The sequence below is a fragment of the Phalangium opilio genome, unplaced genomic scaffold (assembly GCF_054372755.1).
Source record: "Phalangium opilio isolate 3A_F unplaced genomic scaffold, DU_Popi_V2 ptg001170l_1, whole genome shotgun sequence".
Classification (NCBI taxonomy): domain Eukaryota; kingdom Metazoa; phylum Arthropoda; class Arachnida; order Opiliones; family Phalangiidae; genus Phalangium; species Phalangium opilio.
In genome coordinates, this window is record NW_028324255.1 from 13,395,637 (window position 1) to 13,416,719 (window position 21,083).

General features: G+C 38.5%; 3 protein-coding genes across 6 annotated transcripts in view; 2 read left to right on the forward strand and 1 right to left on the reverse strand.

Moving 5' to 3' along the window:
• Positions 1–1,709: 1,709 nt before the first annotated feature.
• On the forward strand, positions 1,710–18,329 carry LOC149587390 (integral membrane protein 2B). Of its 2 annotated transcripts, XM_089863639.1 has the most exons (7): positions 1,710–1,932; positions 9,927–10,097; positions 10,165–10,440; positions 10,937–11,047; positions 11,904–12,054; positions 14,504–14,634; positions 14,726–18,329. In XM_089863639.1, the coding sequence occupies exons 1-6, from the start codon at positions 1,855–1,857 to the stop codon at positions 14,629–14,631; spliced, it is 915 nt and encodes a 304-aa protein (XP_089719765.1). In that variant the 5' UTR covers positions 1,710–1,854; the 3' UTR covers positions 14,632–14,634; positions 14,726–18,329. The 2 variants fall into 2 exon arrangements, with proteins under 2 accessions (XP_089719765.1, XP_089719764.1); XM_089863638.1 differs by having other exon boundaries at positions 14,504–18,329.
• LOC149587391 (uncharacterized) lies at positions 5,268–7,524 on the forward strand. 3 transcript variants are annotated; one of them, XM_089863325.1, is made up of 3 exons: positions 5,268–5,464; positions 5,669–5,816; positions 5,883–7,524. In XM_089863325.1, exons 2-3 carry the CDS (start codon positions 5,697–5,699, stop codon positions 7,431–7,433), a joined length of 1,671 nt encoding a protein of 556 aa, XP_089719451.1. In that variant the 5' UTR covers positions 5,268–5,464; positions 5,669–5,696; the 3' UTR covers positions 7,434–7,524. The 3 variants fall into 3 exon arrangements, with proteins under 3 accessions (XP_089719451.1, XP_089719452.1, XP_089719450.1); XM_089863326.1 differs by having other exon boundaries at positions 5,269–5,464; positions 5,669–6,585; positions 6,670–7,524; XM_089863324.1 differs by having other exon boundaries at positions 5,270–5,464; positions 5,669–7,524.
• Positions 18,330–19,953: 1,624 nt separating the features above from the next.
• Oseg2 (intraflagellar transport protein Oseg2) overlaps positions 19,954–21,083 on the reverse strand; it is a 46,589-nt gene continuing 45,459 nt past the window's right edge. Inside the window, exon 40 of the mRNA XM_089863630.1 lies at positions 19,954–20,165. Within this exon, the coding sequence (XP_089719756.1) occupies positions 19,984–20,165 (182 nt within the window). The 3' untranslated portion in view covers positions 19,954–19,983. The remainder of the gene's footprint in view (positions 20,166–21,083) is intronic.

Sequence of the window (21,083 nt, forward strand, 5' to 3'; positions counted from 1 at the left end):
CAACCGTTTTATTTCCAGCTAAAATTTTATAGCGTTTTCCTTGGGGTCCTCGCGGAGCGCTCCCAAGGAGCAATAAAAATGGTAGTAGTAGTTTCCAGCTTCGTTAAACACTGTTTTTGAAGAATAGGATCTCCTAGTTTTATTCCTCCATGGGAGCGCTCCGCGACGACCCATAGGAAAACGCTATTAGATAAGCCCAATCTTGAAGGAGAGAGGAATGCAGTGTAAACTGGAAACCCCATACCTATAGCGAAGCCTCTTTACAGACTGTAGTCACTGTACTCCCGCCTACGGCTCCGTTGTCCTCCCAGCATCCTCAGCGGTTAGGTAGAGTCGTTAGTACCGACGAAATTGTGAAGGACGCCCCCTCTATCTTAAAAATAGAAGCTAGTTTTTATACAAATAAAGTGGGACTACGCGGCGGCAGCACTTAGCAATCGCCTGCCGAAGGGTAAGAGCATGCGCGTGATCGAGTGGGCCATGGTTACGAATAGTCTGCTCTGCAGAGTCTGCACGGCAGCACTGCACGGCCCTATTTCGGAACAGGCTGGGAAATAAGGATATTTTTTAAACTAGTCCTTTGGACCAGTGACCCCCTAGTGTCTGAAATAATTAACTGGTCTCCGGACTGGTCCCAGCCTTTGCTCTCCAATAGATTTGCAATTAATAAACTGGTCCCGAGGACCAGTAACCCCCACTTCTTGAATTAAAAAACTAGTCCAAGCAATTAATAAACTGGTTTTGGACCAGTGGACGTGTGCTATTTCCCAGCCTGTTTCGGAATCTCGCCTACCGCCTAGTCGCCTTTAATTCTTTGTTTTGTTCTCCGAGTAGGGCCGTGCAGACTATTCGTTACTATTTGGTCGGACCAAATAATTTGGTCAAAATTGACGTTTACTATTCGCACCGACGAATCGAATAATGGTTTTCAAAATTCTAGAATACCAAATAATGAGCTTCGAAAAACCGACTATTCTATAGCGAATCAAACCACTAAAAAATGAATGTTTTTAACAGTCTATTGACCAAATTATTTGGTATTCGCAACCAGTTTTTGAATTTTTCTGTTGATTTTGTGAATTTGAGGGCGCTGTCATAAATATAGGAACATAAATGTTATGCTCCTATCCCCATGGGCGCTGTGATTGTGTCCGCTGGATCGTGGCCTCATAGATGACGCGACTCGGCAGACACAGCCTTAAAATTCTGACGTGGCTACTGTTAAGTATTACCGGCGTTCACCGAGACGCGTGATCTAGGAGGCTATAGCTGGAATCAGCCACTCAGTCTTTAGAAGTTCATAGACAAGGACATAAACCATTAAAGGTTTTAAAGGGTAATGGTTATTATCAACTACAGTATACCTATTAAAAATAAAGTATCATGGAAGAGGTCATACATTGCAAAACGAGTAGGGATATATTGGCAACTAACCTAATTTTGATTAAAATAAAGCCTTTGATTCGTTCAAAAATAAGTTTTCAGCTGTTCAATAGTACCTTTCCCTGTCCCATTATTTATAAATTTGAAATTTGGTAGAATAGATTTATATAAATTTAAATTTGGTCGAATTTTTGAACTTCACACTATTTGGTCAAATTATTTGGTCATTTTCCTATTCCGAGCCGAGAGACGGCTCCCAAAAACACTGCTATTTGGTATTCGACGAATACCTTAAAAAGTACTATTCGCACAGCCCTATCTCCGAGCTCCGCCGTTTTCAATTGTCGATGATTGTGGCCCCTTGCGGAGTGATTGAGAAACGTATGATATTTATCCGACGTAGAAGCGCATAAAATAAATAGTTTTAGGTGGATTTAGTAAAATTTGACGAAATACATTTAAATTTTCGTCATGACCATCGTAACTCAGCTTTTATCTGACAAGAAGTATTCCAAGCAACAAGAACCTCTGGTCCAGGCGGAGGAACCGGTGAGTGACTGATAAGTACTAGTTGTTTACATTGATCGACATGGGACTTGGTTTTTCAAAGAGGAGGATGTACGATGTAGTAAAGAAGTTTTAGTTTTGTAATATTATAATATTGGAAATTATGTGAATCTGGTTGACAACAGCCTAGCCTAGCCATATCGGAAACTTGTAAAGTCCATAAAGGGGGAATTGTATTCCCCACCCCTAGTTTTCATGAAATTGAAGGATAGGTCTGGCACAGCAAGGGAATTATTAATAGGTAATAATTATACATATCCATGGACCTTTTAAAAACAGTCGTAAACGGGTCCACCGACCATTTCTCCCTTTTCAGCCATGCTGCATGAGGACTATGATAGTTTCTACGTAGCCCTAAGTTTCCCTAACAGTTGCTTTAAAGCTCAGCGCGGGTCCAGTGGATCTCCTACAAGTTGACTTTCCTCCTGAACTCCGGGTTTAGCTTGGCGAAGGCTAGTGGGCTTGATTTATAAGTGCACTTATAAATCCCGCCCACAAATGCCTCCTGCCTTTGCTAAGCCAAAACTGGAGTTTGTAAGGAAAGTCAACTTGTAGGGGATCCACTGGACCTGCGCTTTGCTTGAAGTTTAGGTGTAGTATTAGTATAGCCCTATCTAGTACTAAGATTGGGTGTTAAGTACAGGATTTGTATCATTCCTATTTACGAGGCCGACTTTGATAGTGGAAATATTTTTTAGTAAGATAGTAGTATTTTCTTAGACCAAGAAGCTAAACCGATGACTGAAAAAAAAGCCTATGGATAGCTACATTTTGACTAATCACAGTTTCGTAAGGTTTTACCACGGATAAAGAATGCGCGTGAGGAAATTTGTTTTCACGCTATAGGATCGGCAACTCCCTATCTCGAACGACAGCTTATTCTGTATATACTCTGTAACAACATCGGCTGGCAGCACGCGCAAAGATAGGTCTCTATGTAACCTAACTTTGTGCCTGTTGACAAGAGACGAGCCTCGAGCTAAAAAAACTCGCGGGTATTTTAAATCCTGAAGATCCTGAAGTTTTTTGTCTCTTGACAGCACGTACAAGGCTACGTTACACAGAGACCTAGCTTTGCGCGTGCTGACAACCGACGTTGTAACAGAGTATATACAGAATAAGCTGTCGTTCGAGATAGGGAGTTGCCTATCCTGTAGAGTGAAAACAAATTTCCGCACGCGCATTCTTCATCCATGGTTTTACTGTTTGTATTATTATTTTTCATAGCAAGGTTCCGCCTTGTGGGAACAAAATCCCCTGTAACGAGGGCAGTTTCTGCATTCAGAACTATACCCGTTTAAGCAAGGGTAGTTCTCGCATGCAGCAGGGTGGGAAATAAGGAATTTTTTAAAACTGGACATTGGGCCAGAAACCCCCCTGGCCTGGAATAAATAAACTGGTCCATGACCATTGACCAGTGAACGTCGTCTGCTAAACTTTAGAAGTGGATAATTAAAATAGTTGAGATAATGTCTGCAGTCTCTGGACTCTGGCAGAGGGGAGTGGAAAGGGTGGTTTGGAATGTAGCGCAACGTCGTCTGCTAAACGTTATCTAGGCAGGTCGATTTCCGGTATGATGCGTTTGTAACAGAGAGATTTTAGAACATGTGACCGGAAACTCGCCTACCCCGAAAAGCTCAACACGGTATCTTGTTTGGGCGTCATCGCGTTTAATAGAGTCAAATGGGGGGCTTTCCTCTCCCCTTCTAAATTCTCTCCGAGTCTGGTTACCCTTGAATTTTCTTAGTGGTCCCGTGGACCCCCCTCCGATTTAATTTATAAACTGGTCATTTGCCCTGTGCCACCGCCTTATTTCCCACGCTGGCATGTAGTGTGAAACTGTATTTAAAGTAAGACATTTGCCAACTCAAACTTCTGGAAAAGGCAGAAAGTTTTTAATACACCACTTCGACATTCTGTTGTGCGCATGCCCGATGCCCCGCGCTCGAAGCGCCTCAAGGGGAAAGACTGAAAACTGCTCTTTGTTACCCCTACTAGCAAAAGCGCAACCCCTCGCGGTTTTTTTCCCTGCCCATCTTAATAAGTACTAGTTCGCAGTAGCCCGCTGTGGCGCCCTAGGTAATGTCAAAGTGGTGTATTTGTATAAATGTATGGGGTATTAAATCGGTTTTGGAGGCCATAATATTCAAGCAGTAGATACAGACGTTTTTGTGAAATATAAAAATCGCTTTTTACTAAGAGGTTTCCGAGCACCAGAACCGCGTTTATCCTAATTATCTCTACAATATTTCCAAAATAAAATCCATTTTGGACTCTGAATGCGCTCAAAATAAAGGTAAATTATGTCACAAAAGCAACTTCCCCAAATCTTGCCCTCCCTCTCAAGCGGGTGTCTATAGTCGCCAGTCCAGTGGCTAACCAACAGCGACTTGGCAATTCGGGCTTAACTCCGCCCCCAGCGCCATTATGGTATGTTTTTTTAACAGAATGAAAGCTATATAAGCTCCTCCTCCTGGTATGTTTTTTAGCACTAGTGGAAGGTAGCCTGACGTTGCATGACGTAGTACTGCCAAGTCCCTACTCTACCATTTTAATATTTCCATTATATCTCTTTTTTTAACCATTTAAATTTTATCTCTTATTGTAAATATTTTTTATTAATTCTACTTTTATACATTGCTTTAGTTAATTTTTTACACAGCTTCACATTTTGTTTTCATTTAATCAAGAAGCGATATCTAGTTTACTAGGGAGAAGGCATAAAATCGCCACATTTCTAGCTTTATCTCCAGTCCAAACGTAGCCTGTCCGGAGTTAATTCCCGCCTCTAAATTACAACCAGCATCTCATTGGTTCTTGAAAACTCACGCGAATGACGAAAATTACGTATTTTCCGACTGAGGAGAGGCGAAATAGCCCGACCTCCTTTTACGTCCCCCCTTGTACTTTGAAAGGGCGACTGGGACTATGGCGCGCGATTACTTAGGCATCTTATACCTTCTCCCTAATAAACTAGATATCACTTCTTGATTTAATAGCGCACCGGCCTGTCAAGTAGTCGACTATTAACACCTAGATAAGAGGCCCATTTAATTATCCCTATTTTCATGTTGCATGTTTATTCTCTACTGGCCTCTCAAGTAGGCCACCACAAAAGCTTAGTTCAGAGGTCCGTGTAATAGACCAAGAAAAAAAATCCCGCCTGTAAGTTGTTTTTCCCTCAGTATTACTGGATTTTGGAATTTAAATCAGTTCGGTTCGGTTCATATTATTCTCGATTCTACTTGAAACCCCTGAACTACGAAGTTTTCATTTTATTATTTTTAGTTGTCGTCTGCTTAAAGTCCTCGTTGATATCAACCAAGGTCTATAGAGTTGCCGCTTCGCTAATATAGGTTTGCTCACGCGCCCATCTTTTACCTTCGAAAATTCGCGACTTTTATTGGCTGCCGAATATGACGTCTCCCGTAGACCTTAGTGAAGCATCGTCTGCTTATGTATAGTCTTTCGAGGCGCGAGTTGTGCAGCTTGTGCTGTATTGGCATCCTCAAAGGTAAATTAATTACTTTATTCTGATAACTTTTTTGTATGAAATATTAATGCTAAATTAGGAAGCTTTTAGAGATATTTGGAACTTGCTTCTTTAGTTTATTTGTATTAAGACTTAAGGGATAAGACTAGGGACTCGGTTCGGGTTGTTATAACTTATTTGGGTGCAAAACCAAAATACTAATGTGAATAAATTGTATATTTTTAGATTCATACATAATAAAAATTTATGAGCCATGCCTGGAACAAGGTGCGCGGTCGCGACGTGCAATAATAGCCTAGTTTTAACCAAAAAGAATGATAGTACAAAACATATTGTGTATCACAAATTTCCAAATGACATTCATAGGAGAAAGGTTTGGGCATTTAAATGCCGCAGAGAGGATAAATTCAATCCCATGACTAGTCATGTTTGCTCGCAGCACTTTAACGAACATGCCTACAAAAGGGATCTTAGGTCTGAGTTGCTGGGGATTCCTAATAAAAAGGAATTATTGGAAGACGCTATTCCAACTGAAAATTTGGGACTGAAAGGAAGTCAAAACTGTAAATCTACAGAGAGAAAATCCAGAGTGCAACGAAGAGAGGAGCGAGTCATCATTAACAATTTAATAAAGAAATCTAGTCCTTCTGCAATTGATAATCTCACGAATGAAGCAACTAATGTTCAAACTAATTGTGATAACATGGATCGTAGCCCTGATCATATGATTCCTAAACGTGATACTGTTGTTTTTAAACGCAAACCATGCTGTAAATGCGAGAGATTAGAGAAACAAAATAGAACATTACGAGCTCATTATAGCAAATTGAAAATTAAAGAAATGAAAAATGAGAAGAAAATTAAAGAATTAAAAATTGAACAAGCAATGAAGAGTGTAATTAGTACTGAAGAAGTAAAGAAACTCAAGAGAATGAAGAATGACAAAAGGAAAAAAGAAGAATTTAAGGAGAAATGCACCAATATTTTAAATGATATTTTCTCACCTAGTCAAATTAAGAAACTAATGGGGAAAAAAATGGTTATCTGGTCTGCCGATGATCTCGCACGGGCTTTTACTTTGCGATACCTTAGCAGAAAAGCTTATATGTTTTTAAAAAATGACCTGCGATATCCATTACCAGGTTTGTCAACATTAAGGCGGTATGCATCAAAACTAAATTTAAGACAAGGAATTTTACAAGATGTTTTAAATATTATGAAACTAGCTGGATCTAAAAAATCAAATATAGAAAAAATATGTGTCATAACGTTTGACGAAATGAAAATTTCATCGCAATATGAATATGATGTGAAAGCCGATCAAGTAGTTGGAAAACATAGTCAAATGCAGGTAGCAATGCTTAGGGGCTTATTTTCACCTTGGAAACAACCTGTTTACATTGGCTTTGATACCAAAATGACTAAAAAACTGTTGTTGGACATAATATCCAAAGTTCATGAGGCAGGGTATTTAATAGTCTCATCTGTCTGTGATATGGGGGGAGGTAACATGGGTTTATGGAGAGAAATGGGTGTATCTATCCATAAAAATTGGTTTCAACATCCCATAGCAACTGATCAAATTATTTATTGCTTCGCTGATGCCAAAAAATTCTATAAAAAATATGCCAATCTGGATTTAAGAGACTCAAGTCAGAGTGATCATTGTTATCAATTACCATCTTGGGCTACAATATTATCTTATGGCGGTTTAATTGTTCCTAGCTCTACTTTCTTAAAAGCAATGAATTCATTTGAAACCATTTTTCGTAATTTCCTTCCAAACAAAGTCCTCGCCAACGAAATAAATATTGTTAAAAACATATCCAATTCAATTCACCAAGAACATGAAACTTATCCTTTGGATTTAATCCATTCATTTGTCAAATTAAGAATTTTCATTAGAATGAAATATCACAATTCAATCAAGCCCAGCAAGACAGATTGTGGGAGAAAATTAGGTAAAAAATTTAAGAAAATTGTAAACTAAAGTTCCTATAATTGTTATAATTGGCTGGAGTTTTCAAATTAAGATCTCAAAACTCATCAATAGAAATAAAATTCATTTCATTGGAATTATACTTGGTTTAAATTTTTTTGGTCTAATGCATTGATTACTTATCACCGTTATTAAGTAATTGTAATCATTTTCCTCTTGAATTTAAAGAAAATCATAATAGGTACTGAACTATGAAGTTTGATAGAAGCATAAAGTTTCGGTTTCTGCCTTACTATTTATTAAAATGTGCACAATTATCTATGCCAAACCCTTTCTAATTATTTAATTTAAAAAATATATAAAAATTATGCCCTATAATTAGCGTTTTAAAAATAAATTTCATGGCAATTCTCATATAGTCTACCGTACAGAATCAAAACCGCGCGCGCTTGAGGTCTAAGGCTGACGTCACGTAAGGGGGGGTTGGAACAGACTCTAGAAATCGAAAATTTATCTCAGGCGAGCGAGCACCCGTTGGTGTATAGCTGCTTCAATAAATTTTCTATCAAAGTTTCAAGTAGGAGTAATAATCTAACGCGAGGACAGGAGATGCAGCTTCGCGGCAGAATAGACAACTTATTTATCTTTGTGCTTTTGAAGAACGCGTCGTCTGCTACTCATTCTGGAGTGAGATATTGAAGAAAAACTTGAAATATGTAAACTTCAGGCACAGACTCAAGCAGTGCAACCGTGTTAGGGGAAATACCTGTGGCATTCCCGAATGCAATAGCTACACATTTTCAAATAAAAATATAAGTTTTCATCGGTTTCCCAAAGAAGAACCCGTTAAAAACTGGATTTTTGGCATGGCGCGACCGATTTTTTAACCGACGGTGGCGCGAGCAGCTTGCCTCGTGAAGCGCGTGGTCGGGTGCGCTATGCCAGAAATTTTCTATCAAAGTTTCCCCTCTTCTCTCGTGTCGGGGGGGAAACCACGAAGAGAGAAATTTATTGAAAGAGCTATTGCGGCAAAAACAACTAATAGGCGAATATTTTTCTTGGTCCACAGTTCCGTTTTGCATGTTTATTCTCTACTGGCCTCTAGAGTAGGCCACTACCGACGCCTACTTGAGAGGCACCTAACATAACCTGGTCTAATCTCGTTTGAACGTAAAGACATATCTGTACTGGCCTCGCAATTAGGCCACTTAAGACCCCTAGTTAAAAGGCCAATGTGTAATTACTCCCCGATTTCATTTTTCCTTCTTATAGAGAGAGTAATGGCACCTCCCTGCCTTTGGCTACGTTATGTTCTATGAGAAATTAACATGTAGTGCCACTACTCTATTCACGAAAGGCTAAGTATGCGCCTCTTTTCAGAAAAATAGCAATATTTTGGAAAGGGCGGCAATTTATAAGACTGATCATATGGCTAGTCGGTACAATGTAGCAATTCATACTATTTTCTCCATCATAGGTTTTGTTTTTCCGCGTATTGTAAATACTACTATTTTTACTACTATCCTACTATAACCTTTCCTACTATGGAAAACGGGCTCTAAATAGGAATGAGCCCTGGAGGATTTCATAAATGGGCTCTTAAATATGCAAGTTGCAAATCTTAGCGGGTTTTGACATCTTATTTACAAAATGTTTCGTTTAAATATCGCATTCTGGAGTCTTTTTCTAAATTAGTCTGATTGTCGCTAGAAAAATGTTAGTACTGATAAAGTGGTGGATGATGAAGAATCACCGCCTTGTCTCGAAGATTAGTCCCTTGTTTTAAATTGGTTGTGTCACCAGATGAAACTCTAGATGGATCCGTGAAATAATTTTAGTTAATGCGAACGTTGCTTTTGGCTTCGCCTTCACGTCTTAATTTTCTGAACCACGTTATAATAAATATGTAGCAAAATCATTCTTAGTATAAAATCTGTTTAAAGGGAATGAGAAGCTTCGTTTGAAGAACCTCTGATTTATATAACAAAAGATAGAATTAATTTCTGTGAATTCAAAAGTATCAAGCTTTTATTTCTCCGATTTCTGGTTATTTGTCCGCAATATGCATTTGAAAATGCTTCGTATGAAATTATTTCAAATCCGCTTTTTATGAAAGGCTAAAACGTTTCCCGTAGGCCGACGTCACATATATATTTTTCACGTCAGATGGTGCCACTCTCTCCGCTATCAGACCCAGAGTTTAAGCTGACTGGCAAGAAGCACGAGACGCGTATAGGATTCCCGCGCTTTTTTTCCCCCTCACGTCATAGTGATGTCATCAAACGGGCAAACAAGCTCGACAAGAAAAAATTATTGATATATCGAAACTCAGTTTTCGTGATTTTCCAATGGATTTTAAAAATAGAAACTCTGGCTCAATTATATTAAAAACTTGATATTTTGAAAGTAGAGACTCGAAAGTGTAACGTAATACCACTTTCGTGGTAAAATACGATATGAAATTGTAAATCCCCATTCCCTTTAACAGTGCAGATGGGTGTCCTTAGTTTATACGAAGGTTAAAAATGAATACCTCTCCATTAGGTTGCGGTAAAAAATGGCGAGGAAGGCAGTCCAATCATGGTATCTGTTCGTAGCCATGCCAGAAGGGTCAGCTCAACAGCCACTGTCATTGTCTTTCTCACTGCACTGGTTGTCCTTTCAACTGGAATTATTGGTGGCATTTATTTGTATAAGCAGTTTGCTCAAGTTAGGGTGAGTTTCCGTTGTACGTAAAGCTTTTTTTACACCATTTGTAATTATACGCGGAACTTTTCTTTAGTTGAGGAAGTACCAGGCTTGGTGTATGGTTCCCATGCCAGCTGGATACGATGCCAACCAATTACACTTGACACGAAATCACGGTGGCGGATATCGGCATGAGGCTTTGAAGCAAAATGAGAAGTGGGGAGAGTCTAATGCGGATATAGCGTCCAAATACCCAAACTTCTTGGGCGAAAGAATTGAAATAGACATAGAGTATGAACAGTACGAACGAATTGAGGTTCCAGATTTTTCTCATGGGCGAAAAGGACGCTTTATTCACGATTTTTCTGTCGTAAGATATTATATTCATTAGAGGTGTGCTAGTCCTAATTTTTAGGTTGCGAGTCCCATTGCGAGTAGTGGAAAACTGGACTGGCCGAGTTCTCGAGTCCAGTTTCCCAGGACTCGCGAGTTCAGCGAGTGCTCAAAAAAGTCAAAACATTGTTAATCAGAGTCCTATGTGAGTTCATAAAAGTTTACAGAGTCTAATTTAAAAATAATCCTTTAATTACTAAAAATTAGTAACTAATGCTAAACGCATGATCGAGTGGCCTATGTTACTGAAGAAATGGACTAGCACGACAAAATTAGACTAGGTTTAGTTCAAAGAAGAAAAAAAAGACGCGCATAGTAGTGTTAATTACTAGCTTTTTTGAGGACTAGCGAGTACCAGCAAATTATTACTAGCAGAACAGTTTGCGAGTCCGTGTTCGTACTCGCATAAACTTGGTATTTGATCAAAATAGGAAAGGATAGGTAATTACTAATTTTGTATTTTCAACTTTCAGAACATGACTGGAATCATAGATCTGGAAGAACGACGCTGTTTTGTAATGCCTTTGAATCGCAGTATGGTTTTACCTCCTCATTCCTTGTTTGATCTGGTCGTTAAAATGAGAGTAAACAAGCTTTTTTAATGTTAACACGTGGTGTGAAACCAGCTACCAAATTGTTGTGAAATTATGACAGATTTAAAGAAAGTAGGATAAGCATTACGTATAACATGCCAATTGACGTATCATCCTTGCTGAAGATGGCAGGGTTGTAAACTAACACCATAAATTTATAAGACATGTTCCATAAGTTTGTCACTGGTTACTGTCGAGAGCTTGTCATAAAGTGACACTGGTGAAATGTCATGTATTCTGGTAAAGCGACGCCTGGTGAGGCGCTGTCAAAGGCTTAGGACAGACTATATAGGGAGATGGACTGCAAAACCGAGTGTAGTATACATACTTACGTAAATTATATGCGAGGGTTACGGGGTCAGGGAAACATCCATGATCCTGTTTAAAGCAAAGCGCGGGTCCAATGGATATATCCCCTACAAGTTGACTTTCCTTACAAACTCCAGTTTTGGCTTGGCGAAGGCAGGAGGCATTTGTGGGCGGGATTTATAAGTGCACTTATAAACCACGCCCACTAGCCTTCGCCAAGCTAAACGCGGAGTTCAGGATGAAAGTCAGCTTGTAGGGGATCCACTGGACCCGCGTTTTGCTTTAAACGTTTTTTAAGAGTGTGTGGAAGTTTTCTCCATACTGGTCCTAACCAGTTCGCAGCCCTGCCATTTCCCCATTAATCTTGGATATTTGTTAAATATCGCTGGAGAGTTCGATTTCTGGCTAGCACTTACCATAACGTCACTGATGTAAAATATCATTTTAAATTTGAGTTTCACAGCCTGATTTACTTAAAGTAGTTGTAAGAACAAGAAAAATAGTAGCTTTACCTATTTGCAATTAATTTTTTTTTCAGGCTGGATATTATGACGTTGACACTGGCGTTGTGCGAGAAACTACTAGAGTGGTCACACCTGCAGTTTCAGACTTTATTCCCCTAGGATACTACATAACTCAAGAATGTGCCACAATGCCAACATATTACTTGGAAAGAGTTCATTCTCCAGGTAACAACTTAATACTACGCATAGTTTACAGGCATGGAGAGTTCCTACCATTAACACAAGGAGACCAAGCGACTTAGAGTGTAAAATCATCTGCTATTTTACGCTCTAAGTTGCCTGGTCTCCTTGGGCAAATGGTATGAATCCTCCTTGCGTGTAAATTATGCATACAAGGGGATTTGTTTATTACTTTACCCGTATTTTGGTATAGTTTAGAGCTGTGCTAGTCCTAGTCCTCATTTTTAGGTTTCGAGTCCGAGGCCGACCCCTGGAAAAGTGGGCTCGTCGAGTCCTCCAGTCCAATGAGATAGACTATATGTATTATACCTAGAGTTCCAATTCAAATCGGCTTACCGCGAAACACACTATTTTTATCAAGCACATTTATCAAAACATGACAGCGCCATCTGTGAGCCTCTAGCGGAACTAATTACAACTTTTACTTGTTTATTTGCAATCAGAAACATCGTTATGATTTTTATTTCATCTATTTATTGGATTAAAAAGGACTATGCCAAGAGTTTTTATTATTTAACTCTCGTATTTTATTTAACACGTTTAAAAAACTATCTTGACAGCTTGTTACGCAGATTATAGCAGCAGACGGTAATAAAAAAGTTCTTCAAGTGATTAATAGGTGGCGCCACCCGTATTTGATAAAGATTCGTGCTCTACAAAAAAGTGTATCGCGAAACGTCGATCTCGAGATCCCACGGTGTGACTCTAGGTTTAATACATATATTCTATCTCATTGCTGGAGTCTAATTTTGCAGGACTCGTCAAGCCCATAGAGTCCTTGAAACATGGTTTCGAGTCCATAATTCATAATCAAGTCTAATTGGCCTTATTCCTGATCAACGCCACCGAGGCGTAGCGGCGGCTTTTGGAACTATAATAATACGGTAGCCAATTACAGGTGGCGCTGGAGTCGATGGACTCTGATGGAGATCTGTTATTTTCTATGTTTTGTTGATCTTTCTAAATCATGTGAATAGCCAAGGCTTAACAAGCGATATGGTTTCAAAAGTATTAAAAGTTGATTTTACCTTTCTTATTCTGTCTAATATTATGAAATAAGACTTTCGGAGTAAGTTTTCATTCGATTTTGGTCTATTTGGAGATTATTAGGTTAATAATAATTAGTTTAAACATGTTTTTTGAAGTTGAAGTGGTAATAATCAAAACATAGAAAATAACAGATCTCCATCAGAGTACATCGACTCCAGCGACACATGTAATTGGCTACCGTATTATTATAGTTCCAAAAGTCGCCGCTACGCCTCGGTGGCCTTGATCAGGAATAAGGCCAATTCGAGCCCAAAATTCTTCTTAGTCCAAATTTACAATTTGTTTAAAATATATTTACTGGTTTCAATTTTCTAACTGTTCAAAAACTTAAAATGAATAGTAATTTAATTTTATCTTTTTGAAATATGAAAATATTTTATTTATATCACAAACTGATAAAGTTGGCTATTAAAAAAAATTCGCCCTCTTTTAGTTAAAATAAGAAGTGTGGTCTACAATTCGTATTGCGCATGACAACTAAAGATATAGCTTAGCCTTTGGTAGTGTTGTATAGCGTATGTACTGACAAGTGACAATGCACCCAATGATAGACGTAGAGTCACGTGTTCAAGACCATCTAGGATATCTCTTGCTTATACAGTTAGCCTGCCTGTTTAAGTTAAGGCTCTTTCAGACGATGCAACTTTTTGACTCAGCTTGATGGGTCAAAAAGTTGTATCAACTTGCCCAAATTTTGAAGGGAAAAGTTAAATAAATCCTTCCTTTTCACACGACTAAACTTTTACCGCCTAAGCCCAAATGGAACTTTTTAAGCGCCACCTACCTTGGCACTTACGAAATAACCCGCGAAAAAGGTTTTATTGTAATTGATTTTGATTGGCTGGAGAAATGGATCACTGATCCAATTTTTCCTCGGCAACTTTTTTGGCGTCTATTCACACGATCCAAGTACTTGATTCAACTAGAGTTGACCCATCAAGCTGAGTCAAAAAGTTGGATCGTCTGAAAGAGCCTTAAGTTAGCTTCATTGCCCCTCGTTAAAAAATTGAATCGTTGAGAAAAATGGACTCTTCCAGCCCTAAACGGGTAATTTCAGGCTTTGACTAAGGACCCGGGTACCCGTTCGAGTCTTAGGAAAAACGAGTTTCTCGGACCCGGGTACCCGTTCGAGTCTTAAGTCTAAAAAACGAGTTTCTCGGACCTGGGTACCCGTTCGAGTCTTAAGTCTAAAAAACGAGTTTCTCGGACCCGGGTACCCGTTCGAGTCTTAGAAAAAACGATTTTCTCGGACCCGGGTACCCGTTCGAGTCTTAGAAAAAAAACTAGTGTCTCGGACCTGGGTACCCGTTCGAGTCTTAGAAAAAACGAGTTTTTAGAGTACCCGTACAGGCTTAGTATAGTTATAATTATAATTTTTCCACAGTATTCAAAAGAAGTTTGGGTTTGCAAAACTCGGCCGTGTTTGTGGAATTTGCCGGAAATAAGATAGCGGAATTGGAAATAATAAACCTCGAGATGGCGCCAGGAGCTTACACACTCCCAAAAAACTGAGCGGTACTATACCATATATATATATATATTAAATACAACTGTCTATATATATACATATCAATTCAACTACTTCTTTTTTACAACCATTTTTAAGGGTTCTTTATAAACTGCAGCCCGAGTAAATCTATATAAAAAAAATATAAAATAAAATATTGGTGTTATCTAAAGAAATCTTAGAAATACTTAGAATATTATTCAAGTTATGACACTTTCAGCGATAAAGAAGTTATTTTGAATATTATACCACCGATAATGAAATTTACTTATTGGGAATGTAAGTTCCAAAGAGCTTATTTAGCCACTTTAGTTGAAAAAGAACAAATGATTAGATTTTACTTCGTTTCCGGAAAGAAGGACCAAGCGCGGATTATGATTTCTTTTGCGTTCTGAAAACTATTTCTAAATTACTACGCTACACTCTCGTTAATAGAGGCTCGCGAAAAAGCCAGAGCTTTTACGGAAATCTATGGTTACCATTAGAGATGTGAAATTACCGTAATTTTTAAAAATGGTAATTTACCGGGTAAATTAGCGAAAAATTACTGTTAAATTACCGATTAAAATTTTGGAATAACAAAAATTACCGTAATTTATGGTATTTTATACTTTCACAGGCTTATTACCGCGGTAATTTACGTAATTTACTGGTAAATTACCATTTTAGAATTACGGTAAGATATAAATCGGTAGTTTAATAAATAAATAAATAAATAATAAATTGGTAAATTACCGATTAAAATTTTGGAATAACAAAAATTACCGTAATTTATGGTATTTTATACTTTCACGGGCTTATTACCGCGGTAATTTACGTAATTTACCGGTAAATTACCATTTTAGAATTACGGTAAGATATAAATCGGTAATTTAATAAATAAATAATAAATTGGTAAATTACCGGTAATTTGCGGACGGTAAATTACCGACTCGCATCTCTAGTTACCATTTAGTACTAATTTGAGTCTGATCACTGTATGTAGAAACAAAACTGACATAAGCGAATTTTCTGTTTTTAATTTGCCGATGTTGATACCTTAAAAGATACTAAATGCCTTAAAACAATACAAAATCAGAATCACCACCCTGTGGTAGGAAAATTGGAAGCAGAGGATGGAATATAATCTGAATAAAAAATACACCGTAAATGGATTCTCAGTACTTGAACTAAAGTCGTGTGGTAATTTTCATTATAAGTCCTTATAGAATCGGTTTAATCGTGTCCTTCAAATTTTTTGTCTTAGTTGTGGAATCAGTTATAAGCTAAATGTAACGTTCCAGTTAAAAATAATTTGTTTTCTGAGTTTATTTCCCCTTTAAAGGGCCTTGTCAGAGCTGTTGGGGTGAAGTCCGCCCTTAGTTCCGGGGAAAAAACACCCAGCTCTCTGGCCACCGTGGTAGCAATATGCTAGCCAACAGCTCTGGCCAGTCCATTTAACTACACTAATTCGATCCTAAAAAAATCTGTTTCCATTTAAAGTACACTAATTCAATCCTGTAAAGTTCAATTTCCATTTAATGACACTAATTCAATCCTGCATAAGTTCATCTTCCCTTTAAATACACCAATTCAATCCTGAAAATTTCATTTTCCCTTTAAATACACCAATTCAATCCTGAAAATTTCATTTTCCCTTTAAATACACTAATTCAATCCTGAAAATTTCATTTTCCCTTTAAATGCACTAATTCAATCCTGAAAAGTTAATTTTCCCTTTAAATACAGTAATTCAATCCTGAAAAATTAATTTTCCCTTTAAATACAGTAATTCAATCCTGAAAAATTAATTTTCCCATTAAATACAGTAATTCAATCCTGAAAAGTTAATTTTCCCTTTAAATACAGTAATTCAATCCTGAAAAATTAATTTTCCCATTAAATACAGTAATTCAATCCTGAAAAGTTAATTTTCCCTTTAAATACAGTAATTCAATCCTGAAAAGTTAATTTTCCCTTTAAATACAGTAATTCAATCCTGAAAAATTAATTTTCCCATTAAATACAGTAATTCAATCCTGAAAAGTTAATTTTCCCTTTAAATACAGTAATTCAATCCTGAAAAATTTCATTTTCCCTTTAAATACACCAATTCAGTCCTGAAAATTTCATTTTCCCTTTAAATACACCAATTCAGTCCTGAAAATTTCATTTTCCCTTTAAATACACCCAATTCAATCCTGAAAATTTCATTCTCCCTTTAAATACACCAATTCAATCCTGAAAATTTCATTTTCCCTTTAAATACGTGCAATTAATTTTTGTCTAATCTTGATATTTTGGATTTAAAAACTGTGAAAAAATATTTTTAACCAATTAAGACAAAATTAAAATTCGCTAAGAATAATCTATTTAAGTTCTAATTACAAAACCTGGCTCTTTAGGCACTTAAATCTGTCGGCGAAATTACAGGCTGTAAAAATATAAATCCCTGGTATCTTGCACGTACACAATCGCGGAAATTCGCGCGGGCCATCTTTTCTGATCAAATCTGAAAATGGTGATTTGAATCACTTTAATAAAGCTGCATGACCCCATTGTACAGGCGAATTGATCAGCGTTATTTTAGAGTTAGATTCCAAAAAAACAACACTGAAATTGTAACACAACTTCTGATTGTACAGTCCACCAATTAGTCAAGTAAGCTTGTGATTAGATAGTGATCGGAATTCAATTTGCGCCCGAGCATGCATGCCCCATTATAATTATTTTAAATGAATTCGGTAATTAGTCTTATTCCTGACCTGCGCCACCTACCCATAGCGGCGACTTTGAGAACTACTGTAATCGGCAAGCCAACCAGATGTCGCTAAAAATCTGGCGACGTCACTCAGCGTCTGACCAAAAATTAGCCCGCTTTATTTTATTTAAAGTAGCACGCCAAGGCTTATCGAGTAGCGCTACTTTAAAAGCTCCAAAAATGCCATAAAATAAAAGTTTTTACCTTTAGCTAAGTGTTGGGTATCGTCGACAAAGAAGTTCGGGGCCCGATTTAGTCCTATTTCATAATTCAATTCAAAAAATGAGCAATAAAGTGGGCTAATTTTTGGTAAGACCCCAAGAAAGTGCCCGTCAGTGACGTCACCAGATTTTTAGCGACATCTGGTTGGTTTGCCGATTACAGTAGTTCTCAAAGTCGCCGCTATGGGTAGGTGGCGCTGATCAGGAATAAGGCTAATTCAGCTTCCCCAATGGACTAACTAGCCTCAATCGAGTATTAACTAGCGCTGTTTTACTTCCCTTTGTTAATTCTAATGTTTTAATCCATTTTTATCAGTCCTTTTCGATTAAAATCATTTCTTTTGCCCGCAATTCTCAGTTCCTAAAATAAAAATGATAGTGCCAATTATACAATTAATTATTATTTATGTATCTTCGCAAACGCGTGGCTTTAATTTTAGCTTTTCCAATTTAAATAGCATGAATTAACATTATTGACTATACTTAAACACCAATACTTATACTGTAGATCCAAGTTGAATAATTGTATAAATTCTGTAATACTATAATATATCTATATAAGCGAGACCAATTATTTTTTAGAATTTGTCTATTACGTAGAATTTCTTTTTATTTATGAAGAAAGTTTTCGTATGATAGTTATATTCTAAAAAATAAATTATATAATTGTCTTTTAAAAGCTTTGATGTAAAAATCCTTTCAAATTTGACTGTCAATAAATAAAATGTTAATTTTGAATGTATTTCGATTTTACTGTGTAAGTTATTTCGTTATGTCAGCCAAGCATCTGGGCGACAAAGTTTGAGGGAGACTTGTCTGCAGGCCTACCATAAAGGTTCCAACTACCCCCTGTCGCACCATTGGTGGGTCACCCTGGTGGAGCAGAGCATAAGGCCTTATCGTCGCGGAGGGGTTCCGAGTCAGGTTTGCCGGTTCGGGTATTCCTTGGGTTCGCCATTGGTTCATTGCCCCGGACAGCGAAAGTCATGCTCGGCCACCTCGCCCTCACCGGTTGTTGCCCAGGGGTCTTTCCCGCTACTGGTAACCCTCTGGGGGTCGCAGATACATTCCTGGGCCGTATGGCACAGCTGTGCTCGGAGAGAATTCCGCCGTCCTCTCGGGCCTTCTGCTGCCTCAGTCACCAACTTCCTCCTGCCTGGGCTCGCTGCTGACGGTGTAACGCTTTCATCGCCTGCCGCGTGCCCTGCCCGTGGTTCCGCAGGTCTCATTGGGAACAATGCAGACAATTGACCGGGGGGGGGGGGTACTGATAAGGCCCACCACTAGGTGCAGCGCCATTAAGTGTATTCTGAATCTTGCAGGTGGTGACTTACCCCAAATCCACCATGCAGAGTCTGGGTCCAGTTCAGAGTGAGACAATCATACCTTGGTTACTTTTGTTTGCTGATACTCAGCGCATTGAGTTGAGAAAAGTACCACTAGAGTGGCCTTTGCGTTAACCTGCCTATTGGGGTACGTGGGAAGTTTTTGAAAACATCGGGACAGACGGACAGCTACCAAGTTTATCACGCGATGGTGTCGCCATCTCGAAGCCTAGATAAGAAATGTATAAATACATGTATTCTTGAAATCAGTCAAATTTCCCGCCTTTTCTTTTAGTTCCCTTGGTTGCACCGGGATGGCGCCACAAGCTCGTGATATAGTTAATTGGGCGGATGAAAGGCCACTCTAGTGGTAATTTTCTCAACTCAATGATACAGCCGCACTCGCACGCGCTTTCTCTACCCTGTATTAGCAGGGAATATTGTAAGAGCCACCAAGAAATTTCTTCCCATAGCCACTGACTGTTTATAAAGCAACTTTTGACTATGATTTAGTTCAAACAAATGCCAGTAGATGCCTCCATAAGCCTGCTTCAGTGCTTCACTAGCAAAAGCTAATTTTAGCTCCGCCCTGGTGGATGAGTTCTGATTGGTTCCTGCTTTTAGCAAGGCAAAATCTGTGTGTATAGATTAGCCAGTATGTTAGGAGTGCCCCAGAAGGCGACATTTGTTATAACGGTTGAAACTGCATGTGGGAGCATACTCTTAAAGCAAAGCATGGGCCCAGTGCATCCCCTACAAGTTGACTTTCCTTACGAACTCCAGTTTTGGCTTGGCGAAGGCAGGAGACAATTGTGGGCGGGATTGCCTTCGCCAAGCTAAACCCGGAGTTCAGGAGGAAAGTCAACTTGTAGGGGATCCACTGGACCCGCGCTTTGCTTTAAGTTTACCTTTTGAATTGCTGTAAAATTTAAATTTTCAGTCAAAAACATAATGACACAACTTTAATAATAACATTTTATAATACAGTGACATTTAAGACTAGAATAAGAAAATTTAATTATAACAGCAACTATGCAAGTATTGAATGCAATTAATTAAGTTTAATTGATTTCACTGAAAAGTATAGGTCATGGATGGTGTACCTCCACACCACTGGGTGATAAATTTCAATACATCTTGACATTCTGTGCTGTGTGATACTTTTGCCGCCATCAGAAATTTGTTCCAGTCATCCTTATTAGCTGCTTTATCAGCCCTTTTAAACTCCAGTTTATTTCTCAGTACGGGATAGCCTATGGTTTAAAAAGGATTAATGGCACTATTTATAGTTAAAGGTAACATTAGCTTCTTGGAGCGTCGTGCAATAAGTATACTATAGAAAGATGTACTCGGGGTTATGTGCGGTACATTCGGTGCATGTGAATAACAAGTCTGTTTCGGTAATTGAAAGTATGTCGTAAAAGAGTATACACTAGGCCTGTGGGAGTACCCGGTCCCGACAAGTACCCGGTCTGGTACCCGACCCGAAAACTTAATTTCTTAACACCCTAAACTATTCGAATATTTAAATTTTTCCGCTCATTACACGTGACAAGGCTTAGGACAATCGGGTATTGGTTTGGCACTGGCTTTCTTCTTCCAACAGAGCGATCTCAGAAGGCTTGGTGTGACGTCACCCATGCTATTTGCCAATAGAACCAAAGCGGTACCAAACATGGCCGCCCACTTCCACACGTTTAACCTAGGCACTGACGTTACAACTGAGATAGCGCTACTGGAACTGAACAAAACCACGAGTTTAGAGAAGAATGAAGTGATACAGCCAGACAGAAATTCAAGGATGAATTATTGCTACCCGAATAATGGTAGTTTAGTTAGGCTTAATTATTCGAGTACCCGTACGGATACCCGGCCCGATTGAAAATTTTTCAACTACCCGTACCCGACCCGAAGTACAAAAATCACTACCCGAACAGGCCTAGTATACAAACCAGTATTTCATTGAAAACCATGGAAAAATGATATCACGTGCAGGTTTTAGCTACACAATACAAGCTAAACTCACTGAGCGGAAACAAACGTAACTTTCACCATAGCCCACTTGATCACGCTGGCTGCACGCGCTATAGAAGCCCGCTCAATCGACCCTAAAAATGAGAATAACATAGGTTCGGTCTAAAATTCAAACCCGTCTGGTTTTAACATGGGCC